This window comes from Charadrius vociferus, unplaced genomic scaffold (assembly GCF_000708025.1).
Source record: "Charadrius vociferus isolate BGI_N301 unplaced genomic scaffold, ASM70802v2 scaffold185, whole genome shotgun sequence".
NCBI lineage: Eukaryota > Metazoa > Chordata > Aves > Charadriiformes > Charadriidae > Charadrius > Charadrius vociferus.
In genome coordinates this window covers 5302376-5325248 of record NW_009648955.1, presented here as the reverse complement: position 1 = coordinate 5325248, position 22873 = coordinate 5302376, and the positions used below count along the sequence as shown (strand labels likewise).

Here is a 22873-nt window from a genome sequence, read left to right as displayed (position 1 = left end):
CCACAGCCTCTGGAAGGCAGATTTGGGTTTGATCTGAACCTGCCGACAATTGCTTCTATTGACCTCATGCTACCATTTCATCTCCCCTGAAGCAGAAGGAAGAAATCTGACAGTTCCTTTTCTCTAGGACAAAATGATACAACACTGCCAAGACTGTCCCAAGGGATTTGGGTTTTTACATTTTCTTAAGAAGTGGTAACATGTTTAAAAGCTCTGAGGAGACCAATTAATGTGTTAATTTTAAGGCACTTTGAAATACTGCAGACACAGTTTCACTTTGGCCATGTTGTGAGGTGGTTAGGGGCCAGCTAGCTCCCAACCAGAAGCCATGTAGCCATCCTAAGATCAACACTGGTTCAGACTGGCAAGTCCTGCTCTCAACAGGGCAGCCAGAATGAGCTCAAAGGGGAGAAGTTTCTCCAGAACTTGCCCTTGGTGCATTAGCAGTTGTGTCACCCCTGCTGTGTGCTGGGGACCAACATATGGCTCTGTCTGTCCTTCCTGTATCTTCACACTGATGCTGAAGGAGGATTTCAGGGGCACGCAGGACTAATGCTGGTGGTCTGCACAGACTAAATTCCTTACTGATACCCTGTATTTTGTTTCCTACCATATAATTAGTAATGTGAAAATGGTCAGTGTTCAAATGCTCTCGAAGTGGTGCAGATTTTGGTCTTAATTTTTGCTGGAGAGGCTTTTTTCATCACAAAACACTGCTGAAAGTAAGGTATGATTTTTGCAGGAGATCTTCCATGGGAAGATTTTATATGCATACATGACATATAAACAACAACCCATGCAGGAGAGCAGGAGCACAGGAGAGGAACGGGAGATGGCCCTGCATATACACTGCAAGACCTACACCAATTTTATTTACCATTTCAAAAATCAGAGCTTGTCAGACCTACCCTGTTAGAGAATCCCCAGAGTCTCTCAGCAGCTCAGCTTTTGCTTTGGAAGAGAAAAAGAAAAAATCACAACCTGATACAGAATACTTTTCAAAATGTTTTTCTCTTTCAACAAACGTATCAAAGAGCTCTGAAGCTTTCCGAGAAATCCCCAATTTCACTGTGCTCCTAATTAACAGCCACAGGGTTAAAGAGCCTGTGCCCTACCTTCTCCCATGTCTATGCCAGGAACATGGCTGTGTGGCAGCACAGCTGGCGTTCGGCAGCCACCCTGGTTGCCCGCCGGGCTCCTCTCACTGCAGCTATTCCAGCTTTTGAGCGGGCTGGGGTATCTGCAGTCGACTGACCGCTTGCAGGTACAGCAGGGGTGCAATGCTGAGGTACGTCAGGGCGCACGCTTTCCCCAGCAGCGGGGAGCCCTTCAGTTGTCCCCCCTGTCTCTGGTGGTCTTGGCACCCTCAGCGCCAGCTGTGGGGACTCTGAGGTTTTGCCTCTCCTGGGATGGTGCCAGCCCTTCTGGTTGAGGAGAAAGCTTGTGAAGGTGGTCAGAGAGCCCCTGAAAACCTTTGGGACTTGAAAACAAAGGTAAAAAACTTAACATTGAGGATTTAAAAATAAAAAAAAAAAAAAAACCAACGACAAACCCACTCTTTTTTTAAGCAAGCATTGTGATTTTGAGCAACTGCCCCTGTTTTTTGAATACTGCCCCTGTGTCTTGTGTGACATTGTGCTGCAACACCCAGCGATATGGGAAGAGCACTGAATGGCCTCAGCTAAAAAAAACATTCAGAGTCAATTTTCGCTGTTTGCAAAATAATGATAGAGAAAACTTTATATTGTCAGAATCAATTCTTTTTAACTCATGCAGCTTTATAGGAACAGGCCGTGGTGCTTTGCAAGATCATTGCTTGCTTTTTAAATGAAGAGCCATCAATGACAGAGATATTCACTCTGTACTAAATTTAAGCTTGAGGAGTTAGATATATCAGTCTTTCCTTTTTTACTCCTACTTTCCGACTATTTGCAAGAAAGTGGGAAAACAATAGAGAACGTTATAAAACTTCATTAGGATGTCACAAATCAGATTCTTTTTGTCCAATTAATTTAAAAGATTATAAATATCTATTATGGGCCACTGACCCTGAAATTAACAGAGTTTTTGCAGGCTGTATGGGGCAGCTGTTTTATCTGGAGGAAAGATGGGAAGAAGGAAAAAAACAGATTGTTACCCAGGGTTGGAAATTAATTTGCAAACATAATAAGAGAGCTAATAGTGTCTCTGAGAAATGGACCAAAAGAAGAGGGAGATATTATATGGTTGTTGCTTGGGGGATTTTCAGATGACGCATTGTAAAATATTGTGGTTCCCAGTTTAATAGCCTAAAACTAGTATTAATAATTTTTTCCTAATGAAAGCTGACAATATTTGATTTTTCCACAGCAACCATAGATGTAACTTTATGCAAAAAAGTGAGGCATTGACTTCTTGCTGAAGAACAAATGTCTGACACTTTATTACTGTTTAAAGGACATACCAACACAGAGGAGTTAATGTAAAAGGTTTTCCAGGACAATCTTCTTTAAATTTGAATACAGGGAAAGATGTCAAAGAATGCTATAGAATGGATCAAATGAAAAAGAAGAAATTACATGGTCAGTGTCTTTGGGAGCTTCAGCTGAGCTTTAGAGCTTCAGATGTGATATAAAGCATTTCCAAGAGTATATTGGCCTCTAGTACAATAATAGCACAAGCTACAACTAACTTCTATGGAAAAAAAAGACTGCAGAAACCCCCATATTTCAAAATGCTTGGAAAGTATTGTGGAAAAAAAAAAATCAAATGTCAAATAGTTTCAAAAAAAACGACCTCAAACTCATCTGACTTCCCCTACCCCAGACACCAGGGCAGACTGGTCAGTCTTAGACATTTCCCTCAGTTTATGGGCAATATATTGCGCTACACTCAAAGATACCATGCTTATAAACACTTGAGCGTGAGCTTATCTTCAGATACATGAGGGCTTTCTTTGAAATAAAGGAAAAGGCAAACCCAAGTGTACGTGGCTCTGGGGTCTGATTCCAAATACAACAGAGCTTAAAGAGAAGGAGTATGTCTCAGATCTAAGAATACAATATCTGGGGAGAAAGAGGAAAAAAAACAAAAACAAAAACCCAACAAATAAACAAAACATTTTGGTCAAATACTGAGTCAAAAAGATTTCAGTGGCTGTGCTGGAGGAAGAGCTCTCACTGCAGCACTCTCTTCCAGCTGCCTGGTGGAATGCGGTTGCCAGAGCAGCGTGGAGAGCAATGGAGGCAGCAAATACTTCCTCACTGATGGCCCCAGCAACGCAGAATCATATGGTCGGGGGATTAAGTGGTTGGTAGCACTCTCCACCCACGTCTGCCTCAGCATGTCTGCCTTTTAGTCCCTGCAGTGGCTTGCAGACACCAAAATGCAACATTTGCATTTCAGAGGTGGATTTGCCACCTGGATGGCCTCTGATTTCTGAACCCAGTAAGTCAGTCTAACCTGAGGAATAAACAAGCTGCAGCTGATTGTGTCCCCTGAAGCTCAGGGAATGGATGTGCCTTTGGGAATGGTGCTTTACTGATTGTGGTTTGTCCCAGAGAGGAGAAATCACTGCTATGCCGATAAAGTGTAAGTTGTGACGCAAGCCTGTTTGTTGCAGGACTTCACCATGACACTTTATCTGAGGCACTACTGGAAAGACGAGAGGCTGTCCTTCCCCAGCACCAACAACCAAAGCATGACCTTTGATGGCAGGCTGGTGAAGAAGATCTGGGTCCCCGACATGTTCTTTGTCCACTCCAAGCGTTCCTTCATCCATGACACCACCACAGACAACGTCATGCTGCGGGTCCAGCCAGATGGGAAGGTACTTTATAGCCTCAGGTAAAGCTGCATTTGGTCAATGTGAGCTATTAGCAGAGTGAGAGAGAAAGCGATTTAATTGATTCCTGTATTGTGTTTTTGCATGACTTCATACTAAAAAAATATAAAAAAGAATGAATGTGCTGACTGTTCACTGACACCCGAGTCCCTGTGCAAGTTCATTAAGTGCCTATCACAGGAAGCCAATTTCTATGCCAACGTTGCTGATCCCACCAGCATCCCTTCGCCTTGCGTGCATGGCTAGTCCCTGCTCCTGCTGTTGGGAAGCTGTGGCCAGATGTGGTAGTCCCTCGGGGCAACTCACCAGGGACCAGCAGGCTGCGATCCCTGCAGGGCACTGCTGAAGAGGCAAGGCATAGTCTAAGGAAGAGGGCAATGTCTGGTAATAAACAGAAGTCCAGAGCAGCTATAGTTATCCACTTCACTATACAACAAAGTTTCTGGGCCTAGCAAAATACTCAATTTCTATTCTTAAACGTAATTACGAAGAAGAATAAATTATACTAAGCACAACTTTAGCTTTATGATAAACAACGAAACAGATAGAACACCCTTCAGCACATGAAGTGACAAGCTTCAGAGCAAGGGTATATAGTTCCTGGTAACTCACATGTAAGGCTAGAACAACCCAAACACTTGGTTTTGACTCTTCCTGCTTTTTGCTCGCATTTTGTGTGAAATGCATGAAAACTCCTTGAAGGGGACATTTTGGGTAAACTTTGTTTTGTCCTCTAGTTTGAGGGGTGATCCCAACTCTGGATTTCTCCCTTATTTTCCAACTGCTCCATCAGCTTTGAAAGGAACATTATTAAACCAGGATTTTTTTCTTTCTAATAAGTAACATTTTCATACTTGGAGATGCCAAGTGAGGAGCATCTGTCAATCTCCAAAAGAAACTAGAATCAGTGCTTCTGTTTTTCTTGACTGCAGCTCCATCCAATTAGAAAACAAGTATTGCCAAATGACCCATAAAAAACATATTAGAGAGGAAAATGCTGTACAATATTCTGATGCGAGAATGTTGACATCACCTCCACAGCAATGAAATAGCAAAATACATGATAAATAAACAAACCATCAAATGATAGTGTGTTCTGAAGGACAAAAAAGAAGGAAAATCTGACTGCTAGGAGGTCAGTATCAGCAAGATGCATTGATTTAACTCACGATAAGGTTGCAGAACACGTTGCTTGGGAAGGCTGTGGGCGTCTTTAAGGGCACGCTAGACAAAGACCTTAGGAGTGGCACAGGTAGGGTTGAGCCTGCTGCAAGGTGCGGAGATCAGCTTCTCAGCCTGACAAGGTGTTTTATGATTTTATGAAAGGAAGGCAAGCAAAGCAATTCTTGATTCCCTGTGGGGTATCAGTTTGACAAGAATTTTCCTGTTCTCTGATATTTTTATCTTACTGTTCATTGGAATCCACAGCCTGAATAGTGCCTACCTTCTTGTTATTAAAGCTTTTTCTTCACTCATCATGTTAGACAAGGTTCAGGTGTTCCTTAGACCTTTGTAAAGTTTGCTTAGGCCCTTAGTACAATACAAAAAAGGACAATAAAATGAAATACTGTTCAGCTATAGCATGCATGCCTATACACTCTTTCATTTAGCTGCATGATACCAATCATCTGTATTGCAAACATTTATGGTTGTCTAAAGAAGATGGGAACAGAAGAATATAAAACTATTTGGCTCCTGCAACACATGGTCTTCTGCTTAAACAATTGTCCTGTACAAAATGGTGGTGAACATCTTGAATAGCAAACTGACAGAGTTTCATTAATTTATTCAGTGGCGATTGCAGGTTGGAGTGCTTTATGAACGCGGGGGAAGTATGAATGCCAGTCTCCCTATAAGAGCAAACGGGTCATTCCTGCCTGCCTTTGCTGAATGCCTTTGTCTGTAGACTGTATTTTTTGTTGGTATCTGCCTTTTTAGGGTTCTTTGCCAGACTTTGTCTCCTTTTGTCTTGGAAGCCACTGTAGACCTCACTGGCACCTAAACAACAAATCTGAGCCAAGCACTTTCACTGAAAGACTAAATCCAGATAGGAAAGCAACATCAACGGGAGCCCGCACATGCAGAAGGACTAACATAAGGGACCGCATCTTGTTTTTATCATTATGTGACAGACATTGGTCTACCATTAGCCCTGCTATAATTCATTAATTCTTTCCCCATTATGATTTATAGTTCTATTTTCATTTACTTCCCTGCAGTTCAAGCCAGTTAAGTCAAGATTTATGGATGCTTCCAGTGCAAACACAAAGTTATGCTATTAAAAATGACATAATCGGAGTATAGCAAGACCAGAGCTTTTGATTGATGGGGCAGAGCATTTCAGTGGTCTGTTTGCACACCAGCTCCAGCCCTAACTCGAGGCACTGCCTCTGCCCTCTGGTGGCTGGTACCCAGGTGTGATCACCTGGTTCTCATTGAGCAGCTGGAAATTCACAGTGTGGAGAAATTACTTGCAACCCTCATGGCACTAGGGTGGCTTTGATAAATGTAAATTATTTTATTGTACAAAGCGTCTGTTGAAAGCACAGATCTCTGCAGAGAGAAGCTTGCTGATAGTCAAAGAGGAAAACATGCCCTCGCTGTTCTTTCCCATTTTCTTCTCCATTATTTTTGTCATCTCATAGCATTTTGTGGTGGCCTAACTTTCCAGTCATATTTTCTAACACTGGTTTGCTGAAGAAATGGCTTTAACTTAAGTGGAATGGCCTTAGCTAAATGGAAGGTATTTATTTTCAATGGACTGTTACTGTCCAGATGGTTACTTAATAAAAAACGAAACTTGCAGCTTTACTATTTTTCAGTCACATAAAAGACAAGTTTTTAATGGGGTGGTCTTTATTATTCCTAGAGTTACAGTAACGGCAATGTGCAACATGGATTTTAGTCGCTTTCCCCTGGACACTCAGACGTGTTCCCTGGAGATTGAAAGCTGTAAGTACAGCAGAGGCATAGGGGACCCAAGGGCTGCACCCTATGGGCACCCAAACTTGTTTAATTATGCCAATAATTATACCAATAATGAAACTGCCACTACATTCATGGGAGCTCTAACCAAAGTCAGCAGACTTCAACACTAAGAAAAATTCCCTGCCCATATTTTTTCACTGGAAGTAGATAATGTTTCCAACAATGCAGTGTTTTTAAACACCAGCTGTGAGCGCTGTCTTGCCAGTGTCCCCAAAAGCAAGCCAGGCTGCCCCACTGCCACCCCATCCCCAGAGGACCCCAAGCCTCTTGCCTGCAGGTTGGCAGTCCCCCACAGTACCTGCTTGCCCAGCTGCCCTCAAACACATAAATAAATGGCACTTTGCCCCTCACGTGCACCATCTGCTCATCTGTGGTGTAGAAACCACAGCGGGGCAGCGACATTAACCACCTTCCTATTACATTTCTCATACCTATGTGAGATAAATCCATCTTATACCCACATGTAGCTCCTTTGTCCTAAGTATGATGCACACACAAATTGGCTGGAATTCATACAGAGATTTTAAACTTTTAGCTTTTTAGGAGTTTTTTTTTCTTTTCCTTCTTAAGCTTACAATGAGGAATTATAATCTTAATTCTGTTCTAATATATTTCTGTGTGATTTCTTTTCTCCCTCTCTGGGAAAAGTTGTTACTAAACCCCATCTGAAAGGATTAACATTACTATATTTCCACATGCATTTAAAAACCAAGACCTGTAATGTTCATGTGTGCATCACAGGCAGAAAGCTTACCCAAGAATTTGTGCTCCCACGTACCTCAGACTGTTAATAGCCTGTTCCTCCCGTTACCCCAAGCAGGTTCTTTCCTTGAAGTCTCCTTTCCTTTGCTTCTGATTTTAGGATGATTATAAGGGACAGTTATTCAAGTTTTGATGCAGTGGGTTACCTGATGCATGGGTTATATGGACAAAATTATGATTAGAGAAACAGAAGGGTTTACAAAAAGGACCAGGCCTGAGGGCTGTGGCAATGAGCTAGTCCACTCCTTGCCACAACCGTATCCGCCACTGGCATGGCTCTCAGCAGATGGTGGCATCTGGCCTTTTCAGCCAGGACCTCACAGGTAGCCTGGAAGGTGTGTGGACACATCCTGAGCTGTGGGCATGATAGCCACCGGCTCAGTGCACTGCACCGAGGTTTGCTCTGCTCCCCTAGATGCCTACACCGAAGATGACCTCATGCTCTACTGGAAGAACGGGAACGATTCCCTAAAAACAGATGAGAGGATATCACTCTCCCAGTTCCTGATCCAGGAGTTTCACACCACCACAAAGCTCGCCTTTTACAGCAGCACAGGTGGGTACTGGTGTGCTTGCCAGAGTGGCATGGGGGAAGAAGAGGTTGCAAACTGTTCCTCTCAACCTTGGCTGTGGAGCACCGTCCATTGGGAGGTCTCCCTCTGGCCCATCAGACCTGCTTCTCTTCCATGCCGAGGCTGCTGTCCCTGACACAGACTTCCATCTTGATGGTTATGTAGTCTTGAAAGGCAATCCCGCTTCAAGATCACACCAAGTTCTAACATGAATTAAACTCTATGGCTGCACAGGTTATATTATCTTCTCTGGAAGATGTGGCCCCAACCGACAGTTGGTTCAGTAAGGAGTCTTTTCTGTAAACTGCAATGATCTGTGGTCATTACCTGTGTTTTTCTAAACGCAAATGAGGGGCTATTCTCCTGATGCAACATCACCTTATCTGAAAGTAGTTTGATGTTGGTGTGACTTCTCTTTTTCCTTCTCTCTGTTATACAGGGTGGTACAATCGCCTCTACATAAACTTCACTTTACGCCGACACATCTTCTTCTTCTTGCTCCAAACCTACTTCCCTGCCACACTCATGGTTATGTTGTCCTGGGTGTCCTTCTGGATTGATCGACGAGCAGTTCCTGCCAGAGTCCCTTTGGGTAAAAACAATCTTGTAGTGAGCAGACCTAAGAGATAATTGTTGACCGTCAAGGCAAAGAATGCCCTGTGCTATGCACTGCTTCTGCATTGCCTTATGGCACGGAAATCAGCTATGCCACCCGTGTGTCCCCCATACGGGGGACTGGCCATGGTACAAACTCTCCATCTGCCCTGCAGTGCCGAGTGAATTGCCTTCCCTGTGTGCACAAGCACTGGCTGTACGTGGTGCAAATCAGAGAGCAAATGTCCTGCTCTGCTTTTATTGCTGTTAACAGAGACAGGGCACATATAGACCCAAAGTGTCTCAGTATCCTTGAGAGACTTCAGTGAGTCAGAAGTTGAAAATCAGTATTAGCAGACCTAACAAAAATTCACTTTATTGAGTTTTGCTAGAGGAGGGAGGGTGGAGGTAACACAGTCAGCTGAGCTGTGCTGTTCAACTTGTTAAATGAGTTTACAGGGCAATACGAGGGATTCAGCTTCCCCTTTTGCAGCACCTTTCAGATAGATGAAGCCATATGTCAGATGAATCACCATGGGAGCAGAACCATGATATGGACATAAATCTTCTTCTAAAGAGGATGCTTTGCCCTTAGCAAAGTACCGTTTGTATTTTTTGCAGACTTTGAGCCCAAGCTTGCTTTTGCTTATTCCAGGCAACGCACCTCAGGATTTTATTTATTGTTAAAATCATATTCTTCAGTGGAGAGGATGTATAGAGGCAATGGGGCAGTTATCCATGTCTGTCTTTAGAAACAGCATCCATTGCCTTGAGACATCATTAAAAGGAGCATTAGGGTTTGGGCTATGGCTTTTCAGAAGATGTAGGCACTGCCTTTAGCAGTACTTTGCAGCTCCTGGATATTCCTGTGAATTCAGTCCTTTGTGCTTATATAAATAATTTCAACTTTCAAAGGGATTGTTCATGTGACATAATTAGCCCCTGAAATAAGAAGGCCACAGAGAGCCTCCCTCAGAGCCAGGATAACACCAAACTCCAGGGCCGCCTGCCCTTGCTGATGTGCTCGTCGTGCTCACCCACGGTGTAATGTGGGACAGCATTGCCCTGTGGGGCCCCATTAGTCTCTGCTCTTGCTCTGGGGAAGCTTGAGAGCCATCTGGTGACTTCTGTGACTTCCCATGAAGCAGGACTTACCAGAAGTAGATGGAAAACACAGGCTGGGAAAACTGGTGGAAGCAGCAGCAGCAGATGAGTTTTGCTTGTGCCCATCCTGTGGAGGGGTTGAACTAGAAGCTGAGATATTCAGAATCGTAGAGCCATAGAATATCTAGAGTTGGAAGGGACCCGTAACGATCACCGAGTCCAACTCAATGTACTTGTACCCCTCCAAGGACTGTCCTGAACCTGGAGATGGGGTGCAGCCAGCACGAGGTCGAAGGGCTGCTGCCTGGCCATAGGGTGGGAGACTGGTGGTGTGGTGAGGAACCAGGCTAGTAACACCCTGAGGCCAGAACTAGAGCTATTTTCACCAAAAAGACAAGAAAACCCCGGTTAGAAACCAGGGGTGCCTGGACTCTGCTCAGGCAGTGAAACCCATCGCTCAAATGTGAGAAACAATACTGCAAGGTAAATCCAGATGTCAGGAAATTGTAACGACAGTTGTATTTCTGGTGAAGAGTCTGGTTTGAAAGTGTCTTACCGTCTCCCTGCTGGTATATTCCCAGGGATAACCACTGTGCTGACCATGTCTACCATCATCACTGGAGTGAACGCCTCCATGCCTCGTGTTTCCTACATCAAAGCAGTGGACATTTACTTGTGGGTCAGTTTTGTGTTTGTCTTCCTCTCAGTGCTGGAATATGCAGCAGTGAATTACCTGACTACGGTGCAAGAGCGGAAGGAGAGGAAACTGCGCGACAAGGTGAGGTTTTCTATCTCCGATGCAGCTTTATGCCCCTGGGAAAAGGTATGGCAAATGTCTGGAAATGTTCAAAAGTTTGTGACTACAGGGTGCTGCGCTCAGCTGCCTGGGGACAATGCAGTGCTTGTAAAAAGACAGGAGCAGTGAGGTATTCCGGGTTATAAAGGTTTGCTGCAGACAACCCACACCCAAGCTCACTGCTCTTTCTTCAGAGTCTGCAGATGCTAACTCCCTCTACATAGAGTCCTCCACTGCCTGTATATTAGGATTTTACCTTTAAATATTTTTTTATGCTGAAGATCCAAACCTGTGAATAGCACCAGATGGATACTGTGTTTTGGGCTTCAGATAAGAGATGACAGACTTCCCTCACCTTTCTTTCTCCAGGCACAGCCTAAACTTGTGTAAATCATCCAAATTTCCCCCTTCTGCCTTCATTACATTAAATTATAGCTCTTCTCTTCATATGGGGCAAGTCTCATACCTCGCTTCTTGTGGTTTCCCTCTGCCCTCTTCCTTAATTTTCTCAGCTTCAAGGTACAGTCCGACCTTTTTTTACACCCTGATAGCTCTGGTTAAGCCAAATGAGCTTTTCCACAGACAGCCCTGCTCTCTCCCTGACCGCGCTGTGTCTTGCAGACGTGAAAACGGAGAAGCAAAAAGCTGTGGCGCAGCTCCATCCTCTCGCTCTCCCGTTTGAATCTCAGCTTGTCCCAAGCTTCCCCAGGCTTGTCCCCTCTTCTACTTTCCTAAGCAGAAAATGGATGTCTGTCTGTATCAGGACGCAACTCAAAACCATCCTGCACTTACCTGTGTCCACAGCTTCCCTGTGCGTGCAGCCTGCCTCAGCCTCGGCCCATGATGATGGACGGCAGCTACAACGATGGGGATGTGAACGAACTGGGGCACTACGTGTCCGAGAACGGAGATAAACAAGACCGAATGATGGTGCAGCTGGCGCTGGGGTCTGAGAGGGGCTCGGGCAGGAGGAAAAACCAGAGATACGTCAGCATGCGGATCGACACTCACGCCATCGACAAGTACTCCAGGATAATATTCCCTGGTGCATATATTCTATTTAATTTGATATACTGGTCCATTTTTTCATAAATATATGTAACTTCTGTAGTCACAGAGCATTGTGACATTAAATGAAAGTACCGTCTCATAGGCTAACAGAAAGAAAATGGAGAATTGTTTTAACTGGAAGAAAGATTGATTTTTTTTTCAGGATTTTTTTTTTATTAGATGCAACTCATCTGTGGCATAAATAATTGTGCAAGTTTCACATTTCAGCAAAATATAGGATATGCAATCTAAAATTTTATACTTATTTAAAGCTGTGCTATGTTCCTTCTTGTGCCTCACAGGCCACTGTAAACTATTTTAACAAGTGACTATAATTGCAAGTTGCTTATATATGGTGCATCCTCCATTTTGTGCCCCTGAGATCCTAATTCTCTAAGTACCTGAGCGCATGCGTACATCTCTCAACTCAGCAGACTTACCACCTTCAATACTAATAAATACAAAGAATATGCAAATACTTGCATGTTTGCAGGGTGAGCTCAGAAATGGTCATCACGAACACAAAATATCCAGTAGCAGGAAACACTGGCAAGGTTATCGCTGGCTCAAGCTTGCTTACGCTGCTAAACACGTGCTGTCCTTGCAGTGCTGCGCTGACAGCTCTGCGTAGGAATACTTTCAGATTTGTGCTTTGTCTTGATTGTATTTAAAACAAAGAAATCTTTCCAAGATGTTTTGTGCTATCTTTTAAGACATAACTTCAATGTACACTTACTAAGGAATGAACAAAAGCTGGACTTTCTGCGATGCCAGCCAAATCCTTTGGGAAACACAGGAGCTCTCCTTGGATCTGCTTATTTGGGTCAGTGTGAATTTTGCTGTTGAATTTCCTGGGAGAGAACACAGGTTTCTCGACAAAATAATCCAGTGAAGACAATCAGGTATCTACAAAAAGACTAAAACTACTGTAGGAGAAGCCACTTCTCTCCGAGATAGTCTGGGGGTTACTGGTCTGTACAGCCTGAGAACCCATTGTAGCTTCTAACTTCTTGTCTCTGCTAAAGCCACTAGTAATTGCACTAATCCATCCTTTTTCAGTAAAAGCATAATAGGAGGGTGCTCAACAGGTGACACAGCAGTTGTCAGGACTTTATATCTGAGTTACTATGTATACCACGCCAAAAAATTTGGAATGAAGTATAAAAGGAGCTTCCACCATGAGAGAGCAGCTCCATTGCAGACTCGGGTACATCTGACCAACCCTGCTTCCAGGCTGCACCCTGCAGCCCCGGGGCAGGAGCAAGGAGACACAGCTGGAGCCGGGGGCACTCGGCATTAAGTCCAAACTCTCCATTACAGTTTCTGCAGCGCAGCCGGCCAGCATAAACACTCCCTATGAATAAAGGCAAAATCTGGAACGTAGAAGTAATGGAATATTTCAGGAAAGCAAGAATCGGTTGAATGGAATCATGGGCCTTTACAATAACAAGAGCACCAAAGGTGTCTCAGAAAGTGTGGTCATTCAGCTGGTCTGCTGCCATGTCATGTCCACCTATGCTCACACAGCTCACCAAGGGTGTGGAGGGAACAGGACTTTAAACACATGCATGATTTTGCACACAATTATGAAATCCATTATTCCCTGCACAGCAGATGCTCTTGTCTTTTACAGGCGTAACTGCTCTGAAAATTAGACCAAAGCAGTTGCGTCTCCAAAAAGAAAGTGAATCTTCTTCCATGAGATCTGCCCTGGCCTGACTGATCTGCCACTCTACGCATAATGCTTGTGACACAGACATCGCAGTTGTTTGAACACTGCTGGTTATTGCTTTAATTTCCTATGTAAATAAATGTCATGTAAGCATATTCAGCGTTTCCTACAACTGCTAAAATCATGATCTGCAAAACTACTGATACTCATCTTGCACTTACGGCCTACACTCCGTAGGTAAAGCAGTGAAATCACAAAAGCTAAAATCATTAAAAGACAGCCCACAAATAAGATAGTTTTACTACTCATTTCTACATAGCTTTTTTTTTTTTTTCCACATACACATATTATCTATCTTAGCTTCGTTTTATCACATTTCCTTCATATATTATTATTCTCCAGTGATGTTTTTTCAAGAGATTAAAAAAAACCCCAAACATATTTTCTTAAACCATCAACATTTCAATCAAATGAAGGCAGCAAGGTCACTCTGGCAAAAGCAGATGAAAGGCTGGCCACTGGGGTTGGCCACCCTCCCTTATTCCGATGGCACCTTCCCCCACAACTGGTTCCAAGATCTCTTGGGCACTACTTGCACAGGAATGTATTGACGTTCTCAGTATTGTAAGAACCTGTTTATCTCTACAGTTATAAGAACAGCAGGAACAGGACTGCCAGGCTTTATAGTAAGCTCTCCAGCTTCATAAGAAGCTTAATGCTATGTAGTTTGCTGCAGTACTGTACGTTTCCTTTATAGACTCATTAATCTCACACTACATGCATTATTTTGGCATCTGACCAGTATATTAAGGGAGATTTTGAAGATACAAATGGGAGCTGGACTTTTGAATTCCCCGGCTACCAGTGAGAGACTGATTTCTAATTTCCCATGTGATTTTCAAAGTTTCCCTTCCAGCACGTCTCCCTAAACAGACTCCCCGACCTCCATGTTTGGATTTACATTGTTAATTTACTTGTGTTTTATTTGGGAAACTCTAGTGCCTTTCCAGTCTTATATAAATGTGTATATAGATGTATTCTATAAGTACAAGATATGTCATGTACAGCCAGTGTTTGCTATCAACAACTGTACTCATTAAACATATTTACACACACAGTTTTTTGGCTTTTAACCTTCCAGTGTATGGTTTTGTAGCCAATCGTTAACACTCTGCTCCTTTCCATTTCCACAATAAATCAGTGATTTGTTTGGTTTAGTCTATTTCTAGAAGAACTCAAAATCACAATAAAACTTCACATTTGTACAGCATTGTGTGTTTTTTACCTTCAAAAGAATGATCTCCATGAGTTTATACATGTACGTAAGACCTTTTTACCTGATCCAGTCAAAATACCGAATGTCCTTAAGTCCTGTGACGCTGGTTGGGCTGGAGAGCCCTGGGATTTCACAGGCTACACGCAAGCTCAAAATCACTGAGAAGATGACATTAAGCTTTCTACCCCAGATTGTGTATGTTACAGTCCTCATTTTTCTTCCTTAGGGTGATACTTTGCAATATAATTCAGACTAATTATCTTGGAGGTTAAACCAAAGCAGAGCCTGGGATGATGCTGTTTTGAGAAGTTGAAGTGTATTGGCAGGTCCATGTGGTTTATGGAGAGACCCAAGTTCTGCCTACGACGGTGTCTAGATTAAGAGCTTTGGAGATTGAAGCCTTTAACAGTCTTTCAGGATGCAGATGATCACTGATAGGGTGAAGCGGCAAGCAGGTAAACTTCAGTCAGAAACAGATAGAATAGTGAGAAGGCATGAAGAAATATCAATGATCTCTCTTCTTCCCCAGCAAAAGGATATTCTCATAGTAAACCGATCATTAGATGTCTCCTTTTCTACATGTTGCACACCTGAGCAAGTGATTCTCTCAGTACAAAACAGATCCAAATTCCCTGCAAGCCCTGATGAGCAAGTAGAAACCTCTGGGATTCCACTCTTCTGTGCCTGCTCATATGGCAGCATCATATTTGAGGGAGCACTGGAGCAGCAGCAATGAGAAATGAAAAGCAACTGAGATCACCCATATCGCAGGTTCCAGAATCGGACTCAGCTACCTCGTGGCAGTACAACGCACGAGGGCCCTTCAGATACTGAAACAAAACCATGAAAGCTGAGAAAGTTGTAGGGAATAAAGCATGTTTTGGTCTCCAAGAACTGAAAGTACTGGGAAAATACAGAAAATACTTAAAACAGGGAAACTAAGGAAAAATACAACTCCTCATGAATTTTAAGTACTTATCAAACAGTTATGAAACAAGACTTCAGCACTGTAGTTCTGATGAACACATAATGCATTTGTGTGCTTTTACCCTTTCACAGGGTCTTGAGAAGCTAAAATCATAGAATGGTTAGGCTGGAAGGGACCTTGATGATCACCAAGTTCCAACCCTCCTGCCATAGGCAGGGACACCTCCCACTAGAGCAGGTTGCTCAAAGCCCCATCCAAACTGGCCTTAAACACCTCCCGGGATGGGGCATCTACAACTTCTCTGGGCAACATGTGCCAGTGCCTCACCACCCTCAAAGTGAAAGATTTCTTCCTCGTATCTAATCTAAATCTACCTTCTTCCAGTTTGAAGCCATTTCCCCTCATCCTATCACTATATGCCCTTGTACAAAGTCCCTCCCCACCTCTCCTGTCGGTCTCCTTTAGCTACTGGAAGGATGAGCCAGTATTACATGTGCTGGTTATCTTTGAGACTAAGCAGCTTACAAGATAACTTTTCACAGGTACTCTAGAGCAATCATAAATCACAACAGTGCATAGCTTATGGCTGTCACAGCTATCCACAACCACATGGACTTCATTCTTTCCTAGGACTGAGGCATTCAGCTTCTCACTTATTTTTGAATAGGGTAGTTCAGACACAGTTGTGGTTGAGAAAAGTCCTTGATGAGTTTTGTCGAATACTTTTGGCTTCCATTAGTGCCGAAAGGAAGCAAAGCCAGCAGCAATCTCGCCCAAGTGACTGCATTAATAAAAACACCAACATGCAGATAGCAGTGGCAGCCGGCCGGCCAGGCCAGCGGACGAAGGCAGAATGAAGGGCTGCTACTTTCAGGAGCCGGAAATAGTAAACCTTAGGGAAAAAAAACAGGAAATCGTGAAGGCTGACTATTTTAGAATGATTTAATCCCAAATACTTTGCTCTAAATAAAAATCTATTTTAAAGAATGCTATTAGAAAGTTCTAAGACCACTTTTAATGAATACAAGGCAAAGACATTTTCAAGAGCTAATGTGTTAATGACTCATTCACAGGAACAGAGTCACTGTGACTGCAGTGTAATCAGGTACAGAGCACTCAGGGTATGGGAAATAACTGATTACAGAACTATGATTCACAAGAATGTAAAGCTGCTCCCATTTACTGTTTGAAGAAAGGCTGCTGGACCCTTCTACACCAGGTAGCTTAGCTCACAGGTTACAACGTCTCTCCTTTACGTTTTCATAAAAAGAAATCCATTACATTTCATGGTTTGGGGTTTTTTCTTGGTTGGTTTTTTTTTCCCCCTTTAACTTGTTTTAAATCAGGCATATTTTTCACTCATGTTCTAGGACAGGTATTAAATAAGTAAACACTGTAGCTTGGTAGGCTGGCACAGACTAAGTTCTTCACAAAGTCTGGACATAAGCACCTCATCCTTAAACAGCTGTGATTTGCTAGCAGCTGCTCAAAACCATTTCAGCAGTTATAGTTTATTACTTACACATTCTGATTCATTGCCAAAAATACTATTCTCAACAAATATTCCAATATTGATAAATTACAAACAGCTTGGGAAGACTGCAGTTAGGGTAACTTAAACATGCCAGATATTTTCATATACATGTGACTTAAGAGCAGAAATTAGTGAAAGTCAAAGTCAGTTTTATTCCCACAGGAAATGAATTTCTCATCTATAATATCATTGTGATAGTAAAACCCTAATGTTAAATCCCAAACTGCTTTCGTTCTGGACCTTAAGAATGAATGTTTTGAGACACAACTGTGAATTAACTTGCCAAGGGAAGATCAAAAGTCTCTATCCTTGGCTTCCAGGATTCAGCAAGAAGCCAAGCTCACCTGCTCTAGTGTTGGTGATAATCCTACTTCAAGCTAGAGACTGGACCAGGTTTAGCCTAACAGAGATCCTCCAGAGAGCCCTCTCAAGCACCATTCCTATTATTCTGTGAATACTAACATGCATTAATAGTTAAATCAGCTCCTGAGATTATAAAGACTATAAATATTGTATTTGAAAAGCGTTAACCCTCACAAAAAACCTGCTCACTATGGCAGACTGAAATGGAAAGCTTCCAACACCCTCACTCTTACATAATCATACCAAACTGGGAGGCAGAAGGAATGACACGCACTATTCAAATGAAGTCATGCAGCATCCCAATATTAATCAAAGGACAAGAAAATTCAGTCACAATTAAATTGCTTTATTGATATAAACTCATCTGTAATCAGTACTTCAGTTTCATTTTAATTCCAGCAACGATTACGACAAAATTAAGACATGCTTTTAGTGCAGAAATGTTTAGTTAAATGATCCTGGACATGACGTAGCCAACAGCCAGCTAGTCTGGACAAAGAGAACCGAGAAGGATGTAATGCACATCAGCTTATAGGAAGCACAACGATGCAGCATGTATTCCTATCACCGAGATCCCAACATTCCATCTTAAAAACAGTGAAGCAAGAAGATAAGCAGTTCATGCAGGAAGAAATAAAAAGCCACACATGCTAAGGAATTTCATAAACTAGCTTGTTAATCCAGCAGAACTTAATTGTATTTGTGTCTGAGAACTGGCAAGGCAGGGTTTAAATTAAAAGTTAAGGATAAAGTTCCTTTGACAAGCTTTGGACCAAATTTCAGTTGGATTTGGTATCCAACTTACTATCCTGTATATACCTACAGCTCAGAGTCCAACCCTCATCCGCTTCACACAGTCATCTGTCAAAATGGTCTGCTAAGGAAAGCAAGGACACTGGTGTGAGCGTGGACCATCCTGTAACCCAGAAAACTTATGGCCACACTCAACTCTTCAAACAACTGGCTTGTAATACAAAACATTATTATGCCTCTAGTTCTTACAGAAACAGATATACAGTTACTTCCTTTGTCCAAAGACACTGAGCATTTCATGTATTAACAGTCTGTGTCCTGCCACTACAAGTATCTGAAGTATCATCTGAAAGTCAAATTAGGTTGTCTGCAGTGTCTATCTGACACACCCAAGCCAGCCTAGTCATACTTTTTTCCTTCTCAGGGAAAGTCTCTATAGAATTCTTAAATAGCAGCTGGAGGTCTGTGTTAAAGAACGTGCATAGAAATGCAGAGGGAGCGCACAGCTATACCAAGATAAGGAATCTGTTTATTTTCCAGAATTAGAAACTGAAAATAAAACCTACTAAAATATAAACTCTGATTAAAATTTTTTTTGAGTTTACCATTTAGAGACCAGTGCTGTTAAAAACAAAGTTTTGGAATAATTTTGGACATTCTGACTTCCTGGGGAATACAGTTTGCCTGACTTCTTTTCAGAAGCTTACTATAGTACCTATGCTTATGAAAATGTTAACCAGTAAGCCGCTTTTTCACCCAGCCTGTCCATTGACTCGGCAATTTGTATCTGAACAAAAGATTAGTTCTTTCTCTAGGTATCCACATGATCCTTTAACAAATGAATTAAAAAAAAATTCCTAAGAGGTTTGGACACACAGACCACCACATGGATAAAATTTGCAACATTAATGTCTCTGGGAAGCAAAATAACAAGAATTAAACAGACTAACCACGCAACACACAGAAAGGACAACTGGCAAGACTTAACAGATCTGCTGCTTAGGATATGGGAACAAACAGGTTTGGGACGCCAGTTACTGCACGAGCAATCCTCAGTGCGAGCTTCTCAGAGCTTACTACAGGGGTTTGCACAAAACCAGTCTAAGGTTACCTTCATTTACTGCTTCATGATATGATGCTTACATCTTTGTGAAAAAGATTTCTACCAGTTTAGCTAAATTTATACACATCCTTCAGATCAGTTAAGCTAGTGCAACACCTGGTGTAGACACTTTTATTGCCTCAGAGTAGAACTTAAAAAAGATGCACATGCATTTTCCTGCAGTAGTTTAAACATGTTAATTCAAACAAATAAACATTTAGTTGCTTTCCAGTTTTTTGATGAACGACTTCTCCACACCACCTCCAAAAATTTATTAGGAGGAAGGTCAACACATTTCAGGACAACCAACCTTTACAGATCACATTTCCATACAAAAAGCTCTTTTCCATTGCTAGAAGCTACTATTGTCAAAACCAGACACGCTTCCAAACATGCACCCTTCTCTCCAGTGAAATCAGTTCAGGTTTTAAGCCTCTATCTTGTCCCAAGAAAAAGTGACTGGCCAGAGAGAAACGCTTCATAGATCAGATTTGACCTATGATCACCAAGTGAACAGTGCTTATTTTAGAACAAAAATTTCCATGTAAATGCCATATTTCCCCTATAAGGCGTATTACTTTAGCAACACAGAAAATCACTGACAAGGGATCTAAACACTATCATTTATTCAACAATGCAACTTAAAGGCAGCATATTTGAGATCTCTCTGAAATTCATCACCATATTGAATACAGCAAACATTACAGCTAGATGAAATTATGAAAATGCACATTTCTGAAAGCAATGATACTATTTGTTTCTTCTAAAGTAAAAAAAAATAATCAACATTTCTTTAGCTATGTGTTTATCCAGCCTCTTCTGGGATTTAAATACAGCATCTCCATTAAGTCAATCCTACTGAGAGAGGTTTAATAAAGTTCAGTGTGTGATGAACATGCTCCTATGCCAACATCAGACTCTGTTAGGTTCTACTGGATTTGCCCCTCTTCCTTTAGCTTCACCTGTCTAAAGTCTTCCCTGACTTCTTCTAGCAGACTTGGCTTGAAAATTACATCCAGTGCTGTCATTGCCAAAGCTTTTGCTGTGCGCAAAGCATAGAACTGAGCATTCTGTGACCCTGCAGAAAAAAAAATAAGAGAAGTTTCAGGTCAGATTACTAATACTACATACAAACCATTAGTTTACAGCATAAGGCGTATTCTATACAATAAAATCTTCATATTTCAGTTGCAAGAACACTTTCTTAAAAATCTACTTGCACAAATGTAGCATGTCTATTTTCTGATGCCTCAAAACAAATTTTCACATGAAAGTAACTTTCTGCAAGTGATGTAAACAAGAAAACAAGTATTCACATTTTCATTTTTAGAAAATGCAGAGTTTTATACTGTTAGCTCTATTACATTTCCAGAGTACTGTGCTTTAGGAGTAAAAACTAGTTTTATCTTTTGGCTCATGTTTAGAAACTCTTCTGAATATGCTGCTAGAGATAATCCTTCTAATTTCTTCTCTCTAAATGGTATACTAAGTCAGGCTTTTTGTATGAGGAGTGGTCATCCTTCCCATATACATTTAACTTCAAACAAAACCAGAAATCCTACATTTGGTCAGCTTCCTTCTGCAACGCTACAATTAACCAAGTAAATTGTTTCAGGGTCCATATTCAGCTCAGATCCCATCATCCTTGTAGAAGGCAGCTCCATTTCTATACAGGTATTCACATGCAGCCACTTTCAGATCTAGTACTTCCACTTTTATACATTTGCTACACAGTAGCTTTGAATACCGTAGAAGCATATGAAAGCTTTAATCTTCTAATCTGAAATATTTATTTCTAGATTTGCTGTAGTGAAAAGTCAGCAACATGCATAAGGGTTCCAAATATAAATCTCTAACACTTTTCACGTCCACTCACCTGCAGCTTCTGTGTACTGCTCAGTATGATTTAATGCATCAGAGCCAATATAAAAATAAGGATGAAGCCCAGGGACTACAAATGTAACATTTCCAAAGTCCGTGGAACCTAGAAGCAGCACAGACATTTTCTTAATGAACAAGTGTTGAAGAGTTTTGAATGCTGTAATAAAATGTATGACAGATATTATCTCCAGCCCATATCTAAAACAGAGTATCCTTTGCCCCAAATACTAAAGTAAAACCATTTATAATGAGTCATTATCCATTCAAAAATCTCCCATCACAGATGTTTTCCCTAACTAGCCATCTTCAGATGCTGCTCTCCAGTGCGCTTCTGATCAATAATCATTTACTGGACTGCAAGGAAGATGTATCAGATCAGCATGTTCCTATTCCATTTACCATTAATTTTTTATCAAACATCTCCTGATAGTAAGCTGTTAATCCAGAAACAGTGAAAGCTGCAAACCTTGGAATTTTGGCTAGTTCAGCTATTTTCCTACTACAACGTTTAGATCCAGGCCCAACAGTTACTCCTTTCTACCAGTATGGAAATATTCAGCATTAGATAGCTGCCTCTGAAGTACGAACAATCTATCTTTAAACAAAAACAGACTGAAGACAACTATGTTTCCCTTTGTTTTTCAATTATTCTCAGTTATGGAAACCTTAACAGCACAAGCACTCTTGAAATAAGAAGACCAGAACTAAACTCCAGACAAAACACTAGTGCTCTGTAGACATAAAAAAAATATCTTGATAGCAATGCAGCAGATTTTAATGATGATTCTTTCATGCCTGACTAGGACTTTCAATATGTTAGCTAGTGATAGTACCTATCTCAAAGTACTATGTTATCAATTTAATGATACCATCCAGAAGTAGTAGATCCTTCATAGTAAATCATCCAAGAATCTGCAACTACTTCCTGAGTGCCTTTTTTTTTTTTAAACCCAAACAAGAAATCCACTCAGTATTTATTAAAATGACATTTAGAAGCTGGAGAAATCAACATGCCAGTTATTGTGAAATTGATACCAGAGGAATAATTGTTTCATAGCAGGGAAAAACAGGGATGACCAGCTAAGCCCTCAATTTTTTTCAGGCCAGTCAGAGCTGTAAGAATTTTTTTCTTTAGCAACAGCATATAAAATGACTAAAATGTTCCAAAGATCTAACGTTCTTTAGCAACAGCATATAAAATGACTGTTCCAAAGATCTAACATTATTTGTAACACATCAGGTAGCCTCCATATCATGATACTTTATGGAGACAAGGTATTGTTAATGCCTTAAGACTTAGTAATGAAGTGATTGAAGAATATAGATTTTACTTGGAAGCATATAGTTATTAAAAGTGAGTCCACAGAGCCTATATCATGTGACCAAAGAGGACAAGACTAACTTGCTATTTGCTCTGCCTACAGACAAACAGAAGCAGCAAAGCTTGTCCAAAAAAATGATCCTTTTCCTATAAATTCAGTATGCATTTTAAGAAAATCTAACTCTTGGCACAGCAACAAGTTATTTTTATTTTCAGTAGTCTACACTATTATCTGTTCTTTGGTCAGTCTGGAAAGACAAACCAGAAGTCTAGAAGTTCTGTCTACTCCAGACTCAAGTCAAGAATTCTAGACTTGCCTTACTGAGTCCTAATACACAAGCTGCTGGAAAGAGT

The 22873-nt window shown here is 41.5% G+C and overlaps 2 protein-coding genes across 4 annotated transcripts in view; one reads left to right on the top strand and one right to left on the bottom strand.

The window, feature by feature from the left end:
• GABRR1 (gamma-aminobutyric acid (GABA) A receptor, rho 1) overlaps nucleotides 1–11731 on the top strand; it is a 37027-nt gene extending 25296 nt beyond the window's left edge. For all 3 annotated transcript variants that reach the window (XM_009887499.1, XM_009887500.1, XM_009887501.1), the window contains 6 exons: nucleotides 3602–3825; nucleotides 6693–6775; nucleotides 7989–8129; nucleotides 8585–8737; nucleotides 10425–10621; nucleotides 11444–11731. In XM_009887499.1, coding sequence (XP_009885801.1) covers nucleotides 3602–3825; nucleotides 6693–6775; nucleotides 7989–8129; nucleotides 8585–8737; nucleotides 10425–10621; nucleotides 11444–11731 — 1086 coding nt within the window. The remainder of the gene's footprint in view (nucleotides 1–3601; nucleotides 3826–6692; nucleotides 6776–7988; nucleotides 8130–8584; nucleotides 8738–10424; nucleotides 10622–11443) is intronic.
• Nucleotides 11732–20246: 8515 nt separating this feature from the next.
• PM20D2 (peptidase M20 domain containing 2) overlaps nucleotides 20247–22873 on the bottom strand; it is a 19398-nt gene continuing 16771 nt past the window's right edge. Inside the window, exons 7-8 of the mRNA XM_009887532.1 lie at nucleotides 21194–21301; nucleotides 20247–20395 (exon numbers count right to left, since the gene is read on the bottom strand). Coding sequence (XP_009885834.1) covers nucleotides 20247–20395; nucleotides 21194–21301 — 257 coding nt within the window. The remainder of the gene's footprint in view (nucleotides 20396–21193; nucleotides 21302–22873) is intronic.